General features: G+C 42.2%; 1 protein-coding gene across 1 annotated transcript in view; it reads left to right on the top strand.

Moving 5' to 3' along the window:
- CRYL1 (crystallin lambda 1) overlaps window positions 1–20,854 on the top strand; it is a 58,637-nt gene extending 37,783 nt beyond the window's left edge. The window contains exons 7-8 of the mRNA XM_032099379.1: window positions 15,634–15,740; window positions 17,529–20,854. Of these exons, the coding sequence (XP_031955270.1) occupies window positions 15,634–15,740; window positions 17,529–17,642 (221 nt within the window). The 3' untranslated portion in view covers window positions 17,643–20,854. The remainder of the gene's footprint in view (window positions 1–15,633; window positions 15,741–17,528) is intronic.
- Window positions 20,855–21,104: the final 250 nt, after the last annotated feature.

Below are 21,104 nucleotides of genomic sequence, written 5' to 3'. Positions count from 1 at the left end.
TCTTTGTCAGTCGGTGAGGAAGGATGGTAAGGATGAAGGAAGCATGTGAGAGAAAGTAGTGTTATTTGTGGGAGAGTCTCTTGTTTTGTTTTGTTTGGGTGATGCGACATTGTTGTTTGGATTTGAATAAATTTATTCAAATTCTTTTTTCTGACCTCAGTGTTTTCTTCTTTCCCTGTGGGATGCATACATCAAGATCCTCCCATGAACTTCCTATGGGCTAATGTCACTTTTTGCCTGTGTTAGTTCTTATATCCTTTCCTCCATATTTGTAAATGATCCTATCAAACCTATTATCTAGGCCACTTTAGGTTACCGTTTAATCAATGCATGAATATTAGGAATGCTGGCTATATGGCAGTGAGCCAACAGCTTTGAACATGGAATAAAATGACAGTGTCAAGCCATTAAAAGGAGCAGAAACAGCAACAACAATTTCGAGAACTGAATTGCAACAGACAGGGAGGACACTGCTCTGGGGAGGAAAAAAGCATATGCAGATTACATAACGTTATAAAGTTGATTGTTGATTTCATCAAATAAAATTAATATTGATATCTGTTTCAGATTTTGAGTTTGTCCTCTTACGATTTCACATGGCCGCATCACAACAAATGCTGTTACGTGTTTTACAAGGAAGATCAGTAGACTTCACTACAGTCAGTTTCCCTGTTTACTATTGTGGGATTATGTTAGCAGACACAACATCCCACCTGTACACGTACCAGGCAGTCTGTGAATATAGTGGGGATGGTCCAGCCTCAGTAAGATTGTATCTCCTGAGTCTCTTGTTTCTTGAGAAATCTCGTTTCTTCTTTCTTTTTTTTTAAGCCCTTGCAAGCAATCATCTGTAGAAGCAGAGGCTAGGCTGTCATATCCTGTGTTTTACAGGTTTGCAGCAAAAGTTCTTTGTATATATTTCACAATATTAGATCAGTTATTTTATTAGTAGTTATTTAGTGAGCTATAATTGGAACTTGATCTAAACTGCCAATGTTAGCAGAAAAGCTGGATGGGGGGAGGTTGAAGGATCTTTGTTGCTGTTTTCTCTCCTGCATTTATATAAACACCATTCCAGGATTATATACTACCTGTCACTTACTGAGGTGTTCGTAGAGGTGTCTACAGGAGTTCTGTGGAAATTGGGGCTGATGCATGATCCCCATAAAGTAAGTAAAAATATCCAGTAAGCTGGGAATGAGTCTTCATTATCAAAATTGTGTTTCTCTTACAGAAAGTGGGAATAGTTGCTCATCTTAGAAGCACCTGTCAGGTGAATTGGTTTTGGATGATAGGAGCAGACTGATTGTGCTGTGTGAAAAGCACAAAATATGACAAGGAGAGAGTGGAGAATCGTAAGTCATAGTTCAAAGGGAGGAAATTTTACTTATTTGGTTGGGCAAGACATAGCCAAGTGTGGTTTCTAAGAATTACTCTAAACAGGTATGCTGGCTGGTTCAAGAGCAGAGATTATTTCCATTGCTGTGGCCATGCTTCAGTGCTGCTGTACAGGGAGCATGCCAAGCTTTAACCCAGTTCAAGAGCTTTTGTACCGCAAGCTGGTCAGCAAGTGTGAGAACCTCTAAGGCAGTAACATCTAAGAAAAGGAAGATTGCCTCCTTTTCTGTCCAACCTGTGTGTTATGTTTTAGGATAATAAAATATCTCAACCCAGTTCAGGGTACTTGTAAGAGGGTACTACTGAGATGAAGTATCACAGTGGTACACAAACCCTTTTAATTTTCATAACCCCACCATATATTTAACATGTGTTTACATGCATTCAATTCCCTTCCCAATAGGCTGAAGAAAGCAGTTTATAGCCCTTCTAGAACTGCTGTTTGCCTCTGTGGAGCTGCAAGGTTTTTCTGTATGAAAGTTTATACGCAGTAAGTCAAGATGTGAATTTTTCAGGATACTGGCTGCTGTGCACCAGTTTCCTTCTATGGGCTCTTAGGTGTAAAGTAGTTCCCTCTGCTTTCTGAAAGGAACACATGGCTTTGCACAGGAATTCTTTATGCTTTGTTCCTCAAGTCATTATAGATGGGTCCCAAAGAACACATCTTGGCGCATTAATGAAAGAGTATGTATGATCACCAAGTGGCTCAGACTGAGGAATTTATCCCAAGTTTGAAACTGATCTAAGAAAACAAGCAGTTCGTAATGACTCAGTTTAATTCCTTGATCCAGCTCACAGCAGGCCTGCAGAAATACTTGTGCATTGCTGTTGAGATGGTAACACTGTTACAATGAGAATAAAACTTTTTCTGGTGCTACCACTGTTTTAGTGTAGTTCCAAGTATTAGTGCAACTAGAGCCTTAAGTGAATTCATATGGGAGTTAAGGTAGTGTACAAGATGTCCTAACCCTAACTCAGAGCATGCATCTGTGTTCAGACACACCCTTGATGAAGATAGGATTACATTTAGAAAGTTGCCCTTGGAGCTGTAATGTCTAGAAATGTAATCTCTCTTTCATTAAAATAATTTTTAAAATTTTGAGACTTTTGTTTCTCTGAACATAATCTAACCACGTCAGATTCATCCCTGATGTTCCCAAAATACACCATTTTTTATGTTGTCATCCATACTCATATTTCACTGCAGCCTCTTCTTAGATTTTATGTGCTAAAGTCAACCCCACCCCAGTCTTTTCAAATTGTTGATGATATTGCATCAGTGGCTTTACCATTGTGCCTCCTCTCTTTGAGTCATTACAGTATTTTAAGATGCTGCTCATCAGGTTAAAAGTCATCAAGTTAATACTCAGTATGGTGGAGCACCCTCTCTTTGGCATGTTCCCTGTCCATGTCAGTAACGCTTGCTCCTGACTCTAGTTCTCTCTCACAGGTGTCTCAGTGCCTTGCCAGGCTGGTTTACCAAGTTTGCTTGCTTGCATCCTTCAGGCCTCATGCCTGTTGTCTTTCTTATGATGAGACAGCACACAAGAAGCTGAGATACTTTAAGATGCTTGCAAACTGTAATGCATGAATATACTACATTTTTATAATGTTGTGTTTTCACTTCTCTTTTCCTACTACTACATTCATTGTCCTCTTTATGAACTTCATTTGTGTCTTCTGTCAGGGCAATGAAGCATTTTATGCATGTTTCTAAGCTAAATATCTGTCCTGAGTTCCTTTTCCTTCATCAGTACTGTGTTCATCTTGATGATGCAACTAGCATTGCAGCAGTAACCATGTTTGCACCACACCAGTGCAAGTCCTCAGGTAAGGATCTGCAAACCTAAAGTGTGGTTATTAGAATAAATTCCTGTGGGACAGTTCATTAGTCATTTTGGAGACTGCCTGGACTCTCATTGAAACTGAATAAGCAGCAGCTTATTCCCTTTTTGGAGCCTTGTGTGTCCTGGATACATATGGGCAGCTGAAGAGCCTTGAATCAATGTCTTTGTGGTAACATGTTCTTGTAACTATACTGTAGAAGCCAGAAATGCTTTGAAGGAAGATAGAGTATTTCCCTTTTCATCTCTATAATCCTGCATATACTGCCCCCTTAGAACTTTCTGTAACTCATTCCTCTTCTTTCACTCCCTGCCATAGCTGTGACTAAGTGCTGGAAGGAAGATTCAGGGAAGTCCTACCTTCCCTGAAGGTGTTTCTGTTTTGTGTTCATAGTTCTCAGTTGCCTGCTGTAACATGTGCCTCCTTCCATGGCCTCTTTCCTCCAACATTTACGAGGTGAGTGTGTGCAAAGAAGGTGAAGGTTTACACAGGGAGCCAGCAAACCACATAGACAAGAGGAAGCTATCATCCTCTTCCTCTGTCACAGATGCATCTTGTGTCATTCTTGTTTTCCTCTTGGAGATAGCAAGGCACAGCATGGGCACAGCAGTGGCACTCAAAGAGAGATGGTTATTTTTATCAACCCCATTTACCATCTCACTGTTTTTCCATCTCCGGGGTGCTCCTGTCTGTTTCACACTGTTTGGCAATGCTAATTCTTCCAGCTTAAGGTGCTCCCTGGGTAGCATCAACAAGGATTAAAGTTAAAGGGATTCTGTCATATTTGTTTTCCTCCTTCTTGTCCCTATGCTCCAACCAAGGGCTCTTCTCATCCACCTTTGCAATAGCCCTGACCCTTGAACCAAAGGACTCCTACGTCTAAAGGCCTGGAGTCAAATATTTGCTATGAGTTTGCAGTTGAAAAGCAAAGTGATTTTTTCAGCGATATTCCCCACTGTTCAAGTGCCAGCTTCAAGAAGGCATTCAATCAGCTGATCCTGATTACTGGAATAAAATCAAAATTGCATTTCACACTGGGAGAACTATCTTGAGTTATTCAGTTTGAACTATTGATTTTTTGAATCCTTGAGTGAGACTGTGCGTATATTCTAACTTTTGGTCTATTTCCTTCACTTGAGACTTGAAAGATTTTGCAGTGCCCCCCCCCCGCTTGGCATGCAGCATATGTGCCATGTCAGCCACAATGCTGGGATCAGCTGTACTAATGCTGCTGCTCTTCTCTAGACCCCTACCTTTTTTTTCACCTTGCCCTTTTCTGCTGACGTTGCGTAAGGGTTTTCATTCATACATTACATGGAGTGGGTGAATTGTGTTACCCAGCCTGCATTTGGTAGGACTCTGCTGCATTGATGAGCTATACCTGTTGCTGCCTGCTCCGAGCTTCCCCTCCCCCTCCCCAAGCTGAACCCCTTTGTTCCAAGCGCGGGCAAAACCAAATGTGACTCAAACTCTTTAGCAGTGTCTGACTGGCCGCTCACCCCGGGTCTGCCCCCAGTCCTCCCCTTTCCCCTTCTCCAAATAAAAGAGAGGACCAAGGCGGGGCCCGCGCTCTTTTGGCTTTGCAACTCTTTCTGCGAACATCTGTGTGCTTCTGTTTCTTTGAAAGCTTCTAATTGTGGGAAATTAAGCAAGCTAAGAGCTGTATTTCTCCCTCTTTGCTTCTGCTGGTGGTATTGGATTTGCAGCTACCATTTTGCTGCTTTTAGAGCTACTGAAATGCTGGATTGCCCGTGCTGGCCCTCTAGGCTGCTCGAGGCTTTCTAAGGCATTAAACTACTAGCCTAGCCGGTAAAAGCTGTAAGTGTACCCCCTCATTTGGCGCCCGAATTTTAGGGTGTCCCGGCAGCTGCGTGTCTGCTGGAGTTAGCTCTGCACCTCCTGCTGTGCTGGCTCTGTGTAGCGAGCTGTTACTTTTTGTGTAGCAGCGAGCCCAGAGCCTCAGCCTGTACCCTCCCCTACACCACGTGGCGAGGGAACAGCTGGAAAATGGAAGACCCATTTCGCTTATTTTTCTTCTCTGGACCTCCTTTCCTGTGATAAATCCAGAATTCTGGTGAGTATTGCCCTGCTGGTTTAGGGGCTCTTGTCTTAAGCTGGTGCCGGTGCAAATTTTCTCTTTTTTTTTTTTTCCTCCTTTTTGGTGATTTGGGGCTGAGGTTTGTGGTGTTGCTTTCATAATGGGATCTGAGGTTTCTGCACGCCGCAGAGAAATATACTACCAAGTTCAAAGCTACCTTTCTTGTACTGGGCATAAGTACCCTAAAAATCTAGTTCAATCTTTTGTGCGCTGGCTTTTTCAGTACTTTCTTCATCTTACCTGCGAGCACATGAGATCTTCTGAATTTTGGGATAAGGTGGGGAGAAAACTCTCCTCTCTTAGGGTGCAGGAGACAAAACAGTTTCAAAATTTTTTCCTCTCCTGTTACTAAGTTATACTTTGCCAGAGAAAAAAGCAGTACATGAAAAGCCACTGCAAAACCCCTCTTTTAATTCCCTTACACCCTCTTCCAAACCCTGTGTCCCTGACCCCTCTTCCCCTACGCTGGAAAACACGGCTAAAGCAGACTAATTCTCCTCTCAGGAGGGCCATCATCCTCCTGGCTCACCTGTGTTTCTTCAGCACCCTGCCTTGGATGGAAATCCGGACCCAGTCCAAGGACCTTTCCAAAACCTTTTCTCCACTCCTTTGTCCCCCATTTCTAGCCCTCATGTTTTAAGCGCGCGTGAAAACCCCTTCTCCCCTGATCTCTTTGTTCCCAGGGACAGCCCCGCCCCTGCCCCTCCACTCCCCACCCCTGCTTCCTGTTGTCCCGCCCCAGGTTCCCACAGTCATCCGGGAACCCATGGCTACCTGGACGTAACCCCAACTGCTTCTACTACACTCTCTCGTACAGGAGCTAACCCTGGCTGGACACCCTTTCCTTATTCTAATATTAAGGATTTGTGCAAAGCAATTAAGGAGTTTGATATGCATAGTAATTATTTTAAGAGCCTGTTAAGTGCTACTTTTGCAACTCACGTACTTGTACCTCATGATTTAATTACAATAATGCAAACTCTTCTCACACCTGGTGATTTTGTGTTGTGGAAACAACAGTGGAAAATAATTTTATCTGATTTATTGCAAGTTTTGTGGCAAACTCCAGATAATTACCTAGACTTTGATAACAGTTATATCACATTAGACCTTTTATCTGGTGACAATAATATGGCAAATCCTCAAAAACAAGCAATGCTTATCCCTCGTCCAGTTCTTACTGAAATCACACGTGCTGCTGAAAAAGCCTTAACATTACTACCATCTCAGACTCCTACATCTCATTATACCAACATTAAACAATTGCCAAATGAAAATATTATTCACTTTTATAACCGTTTGCACGAAGCTATCTTTTCCCAGGTCCCTAATCCTGACCTCCAACAAGCGCTCCTACTCAAACTGCTCCAAGTGAATACGAATGATGCTTGCAAACAAGTCATCCTCACTCTCCCTTTGCACCCAGCTCTGACTGTTGAATCCATCCTCGAAGTCTGTACAAAGAAGGTGCAGCTGAACACAGCTGTTCCCTTCTTGAAAAAAGTGGGGATGGTTGGGGAGGTTGTGGAGAATGCTATGGGTACAGGGGAAACTCAATCTCGAGGTAACTTTATATGCTACCGTTGTCAGAAAAAGGGACATGTAGCTCGCAATTGCAGAGCGATTATAACTGCTGATAAAAACTCTCCAAAGACTGTTTCCCCAGGTCAGCAGCAGGGAAACTAACGGCCCAGTGCGTCACAGTTCTGCATTCCGACAAAAACAGAGCTGCAGACAAAGCAACTTGGACTCCTGGACTCAGGTTTAAGGTGACCTGTGATGAAACACACCATTTCAACAACAACAAACAGACTGTGATACCTATCTCATTCCAGATTGTGGACCACATGCCAGACTTTACATACCTTTTTGTTACTGGGGACACTCAGGAAACACCTGCTGGGATAGAGGTTACACCCACACTCATGAAAGTGGATCAGAATGGGGGTTCTAGCCTAATTGTACAATGTATATATCCACCATACTTTATGCCAAAGGGTCAAGTCGTTGCACAGGCCATTCCACTGCCCAAATACCTGCCCACAGATGGTCACATCCCAGCCATCTGTTGGACTGAGGTTCTGGGAAACGATAAACCTATAGTAGAATGTAAGCTCCATCACAGATCACATAAAATCAGTATCATGGGAATGATAGACACAGGTGCTGATGTGTCTGTCATTCCATTTGATAAGTAGTCTGTGCAATGGGAATTGCAGTCTCAGAGCATCATACAAGGGATTGGAGGTACCCAAATTGTGAAGCAATCCAAAAACACCATTCGAATTGAAGGTCTTGAAGGACAAATAGCAACACTTTGTCCATATGTCCTAGACACCAAATTCACCCTGTGGGGAAGGGGTGCCATGTCTCAGTGGGGAACAAAAATTGATATCACCCCTAGACATCAAAATTTTCCCTTGCGGCTGCTGAAGCTGAGTGCCATCCACAAAAATTAACTTGGAAAACAGATGAACCAGTGTGGGTTAACCAGTGGTCGCTAAAAGAAGAAAACTTAAAGGCATTCAAAACATTAGTAGCTGAACAATTGGCTAAAGGGAATATAGTTCCAACTAAAAGCCCTTGGAATACACCCGTGTTTGTAATACAGAAACCGGGAAAGAACAAATATAGGCTCCTCCAAGATCTTAGAGAAATCAATAAGGTTATTGAAGACATGGGACCCCTTCAACCAGGTATGCGATCACCTTCAATGCTCCCACAACATTGGCATTTAGCTGTTCTTGATATTAAAGATTGCTTCTTTCATATTCCGCTCCATCCTGCAGATGCCCCTTGATTTGCATTTTCCGTGCCCTCTATTAATCGTAAGGCCCCCATGGAACGTTACCATTGGCTTGTGCTTCCCCAAGGTATGAAAAATTCCCCAACTCTCTGTCAAGAGTATATTGTTAAAATTCTATCTCCCATCCGTGCCAAAGCAGAGAAAGGCATCATCCTACATTACATGGATGATGTGCTGGTGTGTGCTCCCAATAATCAGTATCTCGAGCAGACACTTTACATGGTGATTGAGGCCCTAGAGGCCAAGGGCTTTGAATTACAACCTGAAAAAATGCAGAGAACAAGCCCTTGGAAATACCTCGGACTCAAAATCACAGAGACTTCGATCACCCCAACACCCGTCACCATTAATAATAACCCAAAAACACTAGAGGAAGTGCAACAGATCTGTGGGACCCTGAATTATTTAAAGTCCTGGTTAGGACTCACCACAGAGGATGTAGCTCCTATTGCAAACCTGTTAAAAGGGGAAGGCGGTCCAGCATCCCCTAGATCCCTGACAGAAGAGGCAAGGCAGTCTCTCAAAAAGATACAAGAGATCATTTCCACCAGACAAGCACACAGGTATCAGCCCTCCCTACCCTTTAAGCTTGTCATTCTGGGGGAGGTACCATGCTTTCACAGCCTCATTTTTCAGTGGGACAAAGAGCAGAAGGAACCCCTCATCATAATTGAACGGGTGTTCCTCCCAGTCCCACCTCCTAAAATCATCACACAGCCACAAGAACTGATGGCAAAAATCATTATGAAGGGTAGAGCAAGGCTCCGCACCCTGGCAGGATGTGACTTCACATGCATCTACTTATCTGTAAGAACAGACACATTAGATCACCTACTTCAAAATAATATGAATTTACAATTTGCATTAGATAGTTACTCAGGCCAAATCTCCAGTCATTACCCAAAACATACATTGTTTAATCCGGTATTCTCTTTCATCCCTCAAGAGATTCAAAGTAGAAAACCCCTCGATGCAATTACCATTTTTACCGATGCTTCACGAAAAAGTAAATAGTCCGTGATCACATGGAAAAACCCAAAGATGCGAAAGTGGGAATCTGACATCAAGGTAATCCAGGGATCACCACAAGTAGCTGAACTAGCAGCTGTCATTAGAGCATTTGAGAGGTTCAAAGAACCCTTTAATTTGGTCACTGACTCAGCATATGTAGCTGGAGTAACTGCTAGAGCTGAGCATGGTCTCCTAAAAGAAATCTCAAACAAAAAAATTTATGATTTGCTCTCAAAGCTAATTTATCTGGTTTCCCACAGAGAACATCCCTATTTTGTCAGCATGTGAGGTCACATACAAACCTGCTAGGATTTATTGCTGAGGGGAATCGTAGAGCTGATGCTCTGGCTATGCCAGCAGACATAGTTTTATCAGCTGACTTACCAAAGCTCCCCCAAGTTTTTGGACAAGCAAAATTGAGCCATGCCATGTACCATCAAGATATTCCTGCTCTTATCCACATGTTCCATCTGTCGCAGATGCAGGCAAAAGCAATAGTGGCAACATGTCCCAACTGCCAGAAGCTACAGCTTCCATCACTGGGCATGGGGGTCAATCCCAGAGGCATTAATAGTGGTGAAGTGTGGCTGATGGATGTCACACATTTCCCTGAATTTGGGAGATTAAAATACGTTCATGTTTCTATTGATACCTTCTCTGGTGCTATGTATGCCTCTGCACATGCAGGTGAAAAGGCTAAGGATGTTGAAAAGCATCTTGTCCAAGCTTTTGCTGTGCTCAGTATACCTGAGGAGACAAAAACTGATAATGGCCCTGCCTACACCTCTCAGGAGTTCAAAAACTTTCGTCAGCAGTGGGCATTTTGATATTGGGGATGTTACAGGTATTCCTCACTCCCTAACTGGACAAGGCATTGTTGAACGTGCCCATCAAACTCTTAAACGAATGTTGCTACAACAATCAGGGACCACTAAACTCAACTCACCCGTCCTCAGACTCAGCAAAGCGTTGTTTACCATAAACTTCCTGAACGGCACCTTTGAGGATCCGAACCCTCCGATCTATCGTCATTTCCAGAACACCGGGAGACAGAAACTGAAGGGAAATCCAGAAGTCCTGATCTGGGACCCAGAGACTCAAAAACTCCAAGGACCATACAAACTTGTAACTTGGGGATGTGGGTATGCCAGTGTATCTACCCCTCAACGATTGAGGTGGATCCCAGGGAAATGGGTAAAACCTTATGTCACTTCCTCAAAAGGTAAGGAGGTTAAAACTGCCTCCTGGAAGAGACGCTGTAAAAAGGATCCCGATTTTGTACCCTCATGTAAACCCCCTACTGCAAGTTTTGATGTTAATCCCATAAATTAAGTTGCACTGTTTTGCACTCACATTTTGCACTGTATTTTGTAAATCTTCATCCTGATACCCCATACCATAGATGTCCTGACTAACCCCGTGAGTTTTAACTGGGGAACTAGTCTAAAGACATCCTAGGTACTGTCAAGTTGTAGGGCCGATAGATTCCAATTATGTTTTGCACTGTTGTTTTGTTACTGTTCTATGCACTTTAAGTTACTAAGAGTTACAACCCAGCTTTAAAGAAAAAAAAAATAGGGAATTGTTGCTGCCTGCTCCGAGCTTCACCTCCCCTTCCCCAAGCTGAACCCCTTTGTTCCAAGCGTGGGCAAAACCAAATGTGACTCAAACTCTTTAGCAGTGTCTGACTGGCCGCTCACCCCGGGTCTGCCCCCAGTCCTCCCCTTTCCCCTTCTCCGAATAAAAGAGAGGACCAAGGCGGGGCCCGCGCTCTTTTGGCTTTGCAACTCTTTCTGCGAACATCTGTGTGCTTCTGTTTCTTTGAAAGCTTCTAATTGTGGGAAATTAAGCAAGCTAAGAGCTGTATTTCTCCCTCTTTGCTTCTGCTGGTGGTATTGGATTTGCAGCTACCATTTTGCCGCTTTTAGAGCTACTGAAATGCTGGATTGCCCGTGCTGGCCCTCTAGGCTGCTCGAGGCTTTCTAAGGCATTAAACTACTAGCCTAGCTGGTAAAAGCTGTAAGTGTACCCCCACATACACCCACCCCAAAATTGTTCTGATTCATTCAAGCAGTAGGTGAACTGCCAGTAAGAGCTCGATTTCCAGATCTGGCTGGCTGAGTGAGCTTTAAAGGTCCTGTCCAGCTTGAGAGTTCATATTCAGTAGGTAAATGGTTCAACCATATCTAAGCATTCAGCTTTCCCAAGATACTAATGCTATCTCTTCAGCTTGGGGCTTGTGAAAAAGATTTCTGGTGTACAGTCTTCTCTTCTACCTTCTCCTGACTACCACAATCAAAACTACTCAGATTTATGGTATTATTGCATAAGCTTGCCAGATGTTTGAAAGGTTCCCGTTGACTTTTGGAAAAGTACCAAATCCAAACTATTCAGTTTAAGTGTCATAGACCTGTGTCAGCTGAGTAAACACCAACTGATAACTGACACTACTCAGTTTACCATTCCTTCTGTTGCCAGTTGCTCATGGGGATTTGCTTGAATTGCCATATTCTACTAAGTTGCCATTTTTTTTGTCATTGTCCAGCTGGCAACAGCTGCTGCTAGAAGCTGTGGGTTAGCAAGCTGTACCCAACAGAGATCTGCACTCTTCAGCCTCAGTCATTTCTACTTCTGCATCTGGGAACGTTCTATGATATTGCACGATGTGGGAACATTTTTGCTCAGACTCCTCACTGTTAGAAGACAACGCTCACATGAGGAAGTTGAAACGTAACTATCCTTGTCTTGTGGCTGGTGCATGAGTCTTGTCCAGCATTGTCTTGGGTTCCCACGATTGCTCACGTGGATCACACATCTCCTGTGGGTCAGTCTGGGTTGGCTTCAGGTGCCAAAGTCTTTGAGCCCAGCTGTTAAAATGTAATAGGCAAGCACTTATGCTAATGGAAGGGTATGGTCAGAAAACCCTTATAACCAGTACTCCTTTCCAGAGTGCTTATGGAAGTGGATGGTGGTCTCTGCTTCTTCCCCCAGTGAAGAGATAGGATGATATCACAGCCACATCCCACAGGAATGCTTCCCTTCCTGAATCTCACTTCCTGCCAGGGATGTTTTGAAGCCTACTAGGCAATCTGGAGGTTTCTGGCTGGGTATCAGTCAAGAAAATTGAGCAAAATACTAATTTTCTGTATAATTAAGAACCAATATGCCTGTATGACTAGCTGGCATTCCTTCTTGTGTTGGGGAAGGCTGGAACATGCCAGGTTGTATTCTAGGAGCACATATGCTCCATGGGTAGATAACACAAGGAAACAGACTAACTGAATGCTGATTGTCACACTCTTGGCACCAAATACAGGTTCAAGCTACTTAACAAGACTGCTGTTTTTCTCAGAGCCTTCTCCTTCCTTCAGACGCTAGAGAATGTTTCTAGTCCATTTTTAAGAGAGTTGAATACTCTCAAATCTCCCCACGTTGCTCTTACGCAATGGACATGTTCTCCTGTTCTGTCCTTTCAGATGTTTATCTGATGGTCATCATGACTTCAGAATGCTGAAGGAAATTTAATACTTCCTTGAGGCTTTGTCCTTTGAAAGTTCTTCTTTGGCCCAGAAACAAGAGTGTTCTCCATCCTCCTACTGACCTGAGAGGCCTTTCAGAAACGCTGTACTTCAGCGATTTCAGGCATCTTGAGCAGTCTAAGTGTTGTAGTTTATGACACATAGTTGGCAGTAGTCAGAGGTTTCCATTCATTCATTCCAACATCAACCCTTTTAGGGTTAGACAGGTGTGATTTCTAAGATACTGATTTCATACAGTATTGCATTCCAGGAAACTGTTGAGGAAAGAGATCACTTAATGACTCTTGACCTGATTGCATTCTTTTGTGTGATAGTCAGGCCTACCCACTTATATTTCCTGCATTTTGTGGTTTGATAGGACCATGAGCAGTTCCTGTTCATATTTCTCAGTCTGTCCAATGTCCTGAGTCTTCATGAAAGAGTTGGTGACCGGAACTGCTTGCCTTTGTCTTTTGCATGTTTCTCCTCTTTGCTTTGATAACTAGCTAATAAAAATAGAACTAAGGATGCAAATTCTTCAGTCTCTATGGTTCTCAGAAGCCTTTAGTGGATATCCAGAACTTCTCAGATCTGGGGTGGTCATCAGGATACTCACATAGGTGTGATAGGTTGGACTTGATGATCTCAAAGTCTTTTCCAACCTGGCTGATCTGTGATTCTGTGATTCTCATCAGTGTCAGCTTGCTTACTGCCACACAAGCATTGCTCATTTACTGTTGTGGTGCAGTTCCTGACGTCCTGATTGGGAAAGGCTGCCTTATTCTTTCTTGATTATGTGGTAGTTGATAGCACTAAAAAGTCTACTAGATGTATATGTCTGGCTAAGTGACTAATTTCTCTTTTTGGTTCATGTATGATTTCAGTTCCTCTCTAGTGCCTCAACAATAATTTTTTTTGAGATTCCTATTGGAGCTGATGGAAACTGGGTCTTTCTCTAATTCAGCCAAGGTCTACTTGATTGCCATTTTACCGTTACTACCAGTTAGCAGGTTCTCTGGCCATCTGTTTAACATCTTCACAGCAGGTCCTGAGGTCAGAGCAAGCTCTCAGGGTTTCATCCAGTTTTGAAAAACCCAGGAGACGAAGACTGCACAACCTCTGTGGGCAACCTGTGCCAGTGCTTGGAGGAGTGTCCAGTCTGAACCCCTAATTTTAAATTGTGCCTGTCTGTTACTGTATCCTGCAGCCATAGGGAGGAGAGGAGAGAGGATCCAGCAGGCAGTAATTGTGCAGCAAGATTGATTTATTTAATTATTTTACAAACTCTTTTATAGACTTTTTTCTTCATAGTCTAACTGGACAAAGGATCAGCCACCCCCTGGATGGATTGGCTAAAATCCTAAACATCCATTGTCAAAATATTTTTCTACTGTACTATAAACATAGTTCTACAAGGTCGCAGGTGTTCATAGTTTATAGAACTTCTGCTAATCTCTTTGTGAGAGAGAAAACTATCCCACAGGCTTAGAAAGAAGCAAGAAAATTCTTGCTAGCAGCAATATTGTATCCACACCTGTCATCCTTTGTCCTTACGCTGTGCAACAACCATAAAGAGCCTGTCTCTGTGTGCTGCTCACTGACCTCCTCACAGGCACTGCAGCAGCACTGAGGAGCTGCTGGTAGGTTTCCCCAAAGTCATCTCTCCTCCAGGCTGAACAAACCCAGCTCCCCCAACCTTTCCCCACAGGACAAGTGCTCCAGGCCCTATGGTTTTGGTGGCCTCTGCTGAAGTTGCTCTGTTTTGTCAGTGGTTTCTTGTACTGGGGAGTCTCAAACTGAATGCAGTATTCTGGACGCAGTCTCATGAGTGCTGAGTAAAGCATATTAATTACTTCCTTCAGTCTACTGTTAATTAACTTTCAATCTGTTAACACAGCCCAGGCTGTTGTTGGCCCTCTTTGCTGTCAGGGCACACTGCTGGTTCATGTGCAGCTTTCTGCCTGCTACTACCAGGAGTTCTTGGAGTTCGCAAGGCTGTGTTGTTGCAAGGAGCTCTTCCTTCTGAGGTGCAAGATCTTGCATATGTCCTTGTTAAAGTTTTATATTGGCGCATTCCTCCAGCCTTTCTAAGGGCAGTCTTGCCCTTCAGTGTTATCAGCTGGTCCATAGAACTCTAGCTCCCACTCTTAACCAATTTGATACCATTCACAAACTTTATGAGCATGTTTTGCTAAGCTGTACATATCTCAGGACAGATTCCTGCAATACTCCATTTTTACTGGCCTCCAGGTGGAGTGCAGTCCATTAACCACTGCCTCTGAGCCTACTTGTCCAACACATTTTTTTGTCCATCTAGTTGTCCAGACAGACAGACCCTAATGTCCTAGCTTTGATACAAGAATATCATGAAAGACCATGTCAAATGCCTTTCTAAAGTTGAGGTAAATGATATCCACTACTTTCCTATTTTTCACAAACAATTATTTAATCACAGAAGGCAACGAGATCAGTTAGACATGATTTACACCATGATGTACCCATCGGAGACCACATGCTGATTGTCACAATCACTTCCTTATTCCTGTGTCCAGGAATTTCTTTCAAGAGGACTTGCTCCTTAATTTTCTCAGGGACAGAAAAGAAATTGGTTGGCCTATAGTATCCCAGATTTTTTTTTTTTACCTTTTTTGAAGTTGGGTGCAATATTTGCCTTCAGTCATCTGAAGCTCTTGTAATGACATTGGTGCATTGACTGACCTGATGTTTAAAATGCAGTAGAAAGCAGACTTGCAAGGGCATGCTAGTTAGAAGTCCTTCCTGTTGCCCGTGACATCCTTGGAAGTTTCAACTGGAGCTGATCTTTGGCTTTCCTGACACCATTCCTACATGCCTAGGTGGTGTTTTGTAATTTCTTCTTTACACCCTAAGCACAGGCAGCCTTGCTGACCTTAACCAGGAATTTCTATTGAAATGTAACTTTTCACTCTTATTTTCAGGTGTTTCAAATTATTGTGAAAGATATGCTGAAGGAATGAGACTTGTTCTGAACACCTTTGGGCCAGTTCCAGAATTTTCAGGTGAAACTGTGCAGAAAGTCAATCAGGTAAATACCAAGTTGATAAAAACAGTGACATTCAGAACAAAGAACATTAGTTTTTATTTTAACATTTGTACTATTTCAGTTTACTGCTGGGGGTATCTGTAGCCTGTATTTATTATGTGAATGTGTACTTTGAGGAAAAAGGTCAGTACAGCATGCATGTGAGTCCTTTTTGAAAGCATTGGACATACATCATGGGAAAGTGACCTATCAGTCACATTATTACCAGTAATATTATTACTAGTCAGAGGAGTCAGCTGCTAACAGCTGTGGGTTGTTGGCTTTAAATCCTTCATGCTATTCCTTACCACTTCTCGCCTGTGTCCTCTTGTAGTATTATGCTCAGCCTCCTTCCCTGCATGAATATTCATCCTGTGTCTTCCTCCTACTCCATCTTCCTGCACAAACCCGTAGCTTTTCCTTCTGGGTGTTCTTTTAATACTTTACAAACCAGAGTTCCAGTTTGTAATGTGTACAAATACATGTTTAAGATAAGCATGTGAGCAGTCTGGTAAGGTTCCTTGCACATTTAAAGATAAAACGTGTTTAAGTGCTGTTCTGGATTGGGATCTAGCTTGTTTATTAACATTTCTAAGCCCACAGTTTCTTTACACTCACTATGTAGTAATTTTGAAGGACCATAGGAATCAACTGAAGTGTTGTAATTTCCTAACTCTTCCTTTTCAAAGCTGCCTTTTTTAATGATTCACTAAAGAACGTTAGGGGTTGAATAATTTCTGATCAGCTGTCAGAGATTAATTCCAAATATGGAGGCAGTCTGTCTGGAAGATAGCATTTTGTGTTCCTATTTATGTTAATGCAATTTGAGGAAAGAGATTCTTTTATGCTTAAACAACACAGACTGCTTATAATAACAATCAGTAATAATTTTGGAGTCATTCACAATCAGAAGCTTTTAATTGGTATGAAACAGTTTGGCTTTCTTTATAGAAGGCTGGATTCCACTTTACCATCTGTTTGTCTGTCTCTTTATTACCTTCAGTGCCAAAGATAGGCTTGCAGGGATCCTCTGTTAATCACTAAACATTTCTTATCTTTCTCCTCCATCCCTCCCTCTGATTTTTTTCTGGAGTGACTGCAGCTTGCCAGTCATTGGTAGCAGGTCCAGGTTTTACCCACTTTCTCAACACTTGCCTTTTAAGCCTAAGACCTCAGCTACTATTTTGGCAAAGATGACCTTGTGGTCTGTATCTGCACTCTCAAAACAACTTCTTTGTCTTTGGCACTTCTAAGACAACTTTGACTGTGCACTCAGAAATACTTTTTTCCCCTGAGTTTGCTGTGTGTCTTCCCCTGTAATTTTTATTATAACTGGTATTCTTAAAACAAAATGTTTTTAATAAACATGATATCCTTCACTGCATTTGTGGTGAACTACACACAGGAATCTGGTTCAGAACACATTTTCAGCAACATAAATTGCCAGGTTGCCTCTTTTCTACTTAATAAAAGATTATCATTAAAGAGACTAGACAGTGGCTGTTTGGAGCAAAATGAGGGAAGAAGCTGATGCTTTGTTGTTTCTGTAGTCATCATCATTGCCACGTTCGGGATACAATTATCCAAGTGGAAGCGTTTTTCTTCCCATACAGGTTGGCTCCTTTCCAGTCACTCATGTAAATAATTAGTGACCTCTTTCTTGTGATAGTCTGCATTATAGTTTGTGTGGATGGTGACTTGGTCTGACACAGGGAAAGCAGAAAAACAATGCTGGTGAAAAACTTTTCACTCAGAACGTGAAATTTAATCATCTTAAATTTTCTCTTCCAGGCACTGTCTGAAAAAATTCCAGTTGTTCCAAAAGTCCTGGATGCCAGGAGAAAATGGAGAGATGAATGTCTCACTGGTCTTGCCAAACTGAAAACACAAATGAAATCTGACTGAGGTGCATGTTGTCTAACAGGAGAGACCAAGTGAAGAGCAGATCTTCATCAAAAAGCAGGAATTTTGGTCATGCAGAAGAGGAGACTGGATGGGCAATTAATCATACATGGAGACCAATGAAACATTTGGTCCAGATTTGCCAAATTCATGAATGACTAGAAACAGTTACTAAAAAGTTCAGTTAAAATTTACCAAATTACTGTCTAAATGCATTAAATGTGTAAGCATTAAGTAGCTTTAGCAGCATTAATATTGTGCAATGCCAGAACACAATCATGTTTTAAATAATGCATTTTTCAGCTTGCTTAGGAATTCAGCACTTGAACAATATTTGCTAATGCAGGGATCTGAAACAGGCAAACATCAGCTGTTTGTCACTGGAGAAAATAAGCCCTCCCCCGCCAGTCACTGTGACAGTGAGGTTAATTTGTAAAGCAGTGACTGCAGATAGGAGAAGGTTATATTGAGCAAAGCGTGAATTCACTGGCCAGCGAGCTGAGACCTCAGCAGCAGTTAAGGGTCACTTCAGTTCGTTTCTGTTACTGTTTCACAATGTATGGGAAAGGACTGCTCCTCCTTTCCCTCCCCGTGGCACTTCTGTACCTGTGTGGTGATCTAAATGTGAGTAAATAGAGAAGAATTCCCCCTTCGTCCCCTCTCCCTGGTTCTGTAAGACTTACCAGAGACCTACTTGGTCTTCAAGACCATGCACTTGATAGCTGATGGCTTTGCTCACTGATGTTTGATGCTGGTTGTTGGCATTGCTGCATAAGTACATGCCTGATTTTATGACTTGTCTGTGAGAAATAAGAGATCTTGATTCAGTTGCTGGTTTGGGAGACAGTATGGTGTAGTGCATCTGTCTGGGCTTTCTCCACAACCTTCCGAATGATCTTGGGAAACCAGTTCACCTCTCTGGTGCTGTGTCTGTTTTATACATCAGCTGAAGCAAGATCTGCTTCTTTAAGACTCAGCTGTAGTGATTGTAACAGCTGTAGCTGAAGGAACCCAGATATCTGAGTTGGAACTAGATGATTTTTAAGGTCCCTTCCAACCCAAGCCATTCGATGATTCCATGATCTGCTCTTTTGGTCCCCTACAGAGGGAAAGATGCAGTGGCTTAGATGTAGCATTTATGCTTAACTGCTGCCCTTTCCTCGGGAGATACAACATCTCCACATAGAAGAACGCAGGATACACCTGGAAGTAGGATCAACCTCAGGTGCTGCAGTGGCATGTTTTGGTCCACTGCAAAGTGTTACGAACATCTGTATTCTGTAATATAGTTGGACTTTGATCTTACTGGAACCTTGGGGCATTATTGTTAATGCAGATAGTAGGAATAACTTGAACAGTGCAACATACCCACCGTGCTTGAGTTATGCAGTTCTGAATTGACCAGTGCTAGCTGGTCATGTAACTTCACAGTACAGATGCAGAAGTTTTAAGCTGTCATTCTGCTAATTCTCATGGGTTTTTTTATAGAGGATGCAGTACACAAACAAGCTGTTGTTTAGTAAAGCTGTAACTTTACTAGTTACCATTTTGAGCTTAGCAGAAATGTCTGCATGAACATACCAAAGCCTCTTATTTGTGCTTAGGTCACAGTAAAAGAGACATATGATAATTTGTATTGTTTGACACAAGTGGTGGGCCAAGAACACATCTCTGGATGTTAACATAGGATGGGAGGCACAGTGCAGAGGTTGTCCTGTGCTTCTTTAAAATCAGTGGAGAGAACAGAAAATTTGTAAGCTCAAATTATTTTATCCCAATATAGACTTAAAATTGTCAGGTTTCTTCTCTTGTTTTTTTATTGCCACAGTGACTGGCTCAACCTGCATTTAGATATCTGGTGAGGTCAGTCCTCACTCCTGAGGCCTTACTAAGCAATAGTAAATTAATTATGAGGTTGATTTCCTCATTTTGTGTGTGGTTTTGCATTTCAGACAAGGCTGAAGAAAGTTCTGATTATTTTCAAGATTTGACCTGTTTTTCTTGAGGGCATATGACATTGTCATAACTAATTAGCTTGCAGTGCTTCTGTTTACTCTGAGATTTTTTAAAACTTGATCATGTCATGAAATATTTGCTGCCATCTTTATTATTTACTTATTAATAAAGTGTTTTAATGAGGAAGGTATTAACTTGTGTGCTCCAGTGTGATTGATGCTTTAGAGACAGCACTTTGTACAGTGAGCAGCTGCTCCACAGGGTTACAGCAGATCTCACCTTGGAACATCAGGTCCCACACAGGTTTACAGCTACAAGTTGAGGAGGGAGGGAGGTTCTTGACAAAAAAGTGTATTTTAGCTGACATTTGCATAGGAGTTCCAGCCTCCAGGAGACACATTTTGCCCCATGAGGATTAGTCAGGCAGAGGTGCAGCTTGTCCACAGAGGTGGTGTAGTCTCCAAACCTGGAGGTTTTCATTGACTGGATAAACCCCTGAGCAGCCTGGTCTGACCTCAGAGTTGACTTCCTGTGAGCAGGAGGTTACAGCAGAGACCTCCTAAGCTCCCTCCTGGCTTGCTTTTCCTGATTCCAAGTTTTATTTGATTCTGGATAATTTTGTATTAGAAATGTTGTTCCAGACACAGTCAGATATTTATTTTGTTTGATTGTCAACAGAATGAGCAGTAGTTAAATGTTCAAGCAACTGTTTTATGGTAAACTATGAGATATTTTGAAATAATTTGTCTTGTGGTTTCTTTCTTACACAATTGCATATTTTAAAATACTGTATTTTTTTATTCAGGTTACACCTATAGAATTTTCTAAGGCCCTGTCTTTGTTGCACTGTGTTTTTCTTTGTTTCACCAATTTGGTATTTATTGTTTTCCTTATTGCATGTATTTTACTGTAAGTTACTGCTGCGTATTGGAAGCAGTGTCCAATGTGTTCATACCAAAGTGTTTGATTTCATGCCATTAAAAATAAAACATCTATTATGTGTGAGATAGGAAGAAGGAGAGATGCAGGGAAATATTCACCTGCTTCACTGAGGGAAGTCCAGTACCTCTGTTTCTGAAATCTCTGAGTGTAATGGAGTAGTTTGCAGCTTGCAAAGCAGCTGTATTAATTTACTTTCCCTATTCTGCAGTTTCCCTGTTCTTCTATTAAGTCATGCTAAGTTTGAAAGTTAAAATGTGAGCGTTTTTCTGATTGCTCTATTATCTAATTGGAATGGTATTAAACTGTTATCCTATCTATACCATGTTTTAGGCAGAGTGAACTGCGCTTCATTAGGGAAGCAGGAAAAGTGCTTGTGGTGCTTGTATAAAAACAGAAAAACATCATTTTGGGACAAACTGATGTCGCTGTCAGTCTGTTTCTTGAAAGATGAAATCTGCTGCCAGTGCCATGTCAGGATTGCTTTGCCATAGCATGGAGTTACAAAAAGGTGTTTGAGAACCTGTAACTGAGGTGCCCTTGCAGGGATGGAGATACAGAAGACAGGAG

This window comes from Corvus moneduloides, chromosome 2, assembly GCF_009650955.1.
Source record: "Corvus moneduloides isolate bCorMon1 chromosome 2, bCorMon1.pri, whole genome shotgun sequence".
Classification (NCBI taxonomy): domain Eukaryota; kingdom Metazoa; phylum Chordata; class Aves; order Passeriformes; family Corvidae; genus Corvus; species Corvus moneduloides.
This window is presented reverse-complemented; position numbering and strand designations above follow the sequence as displayed.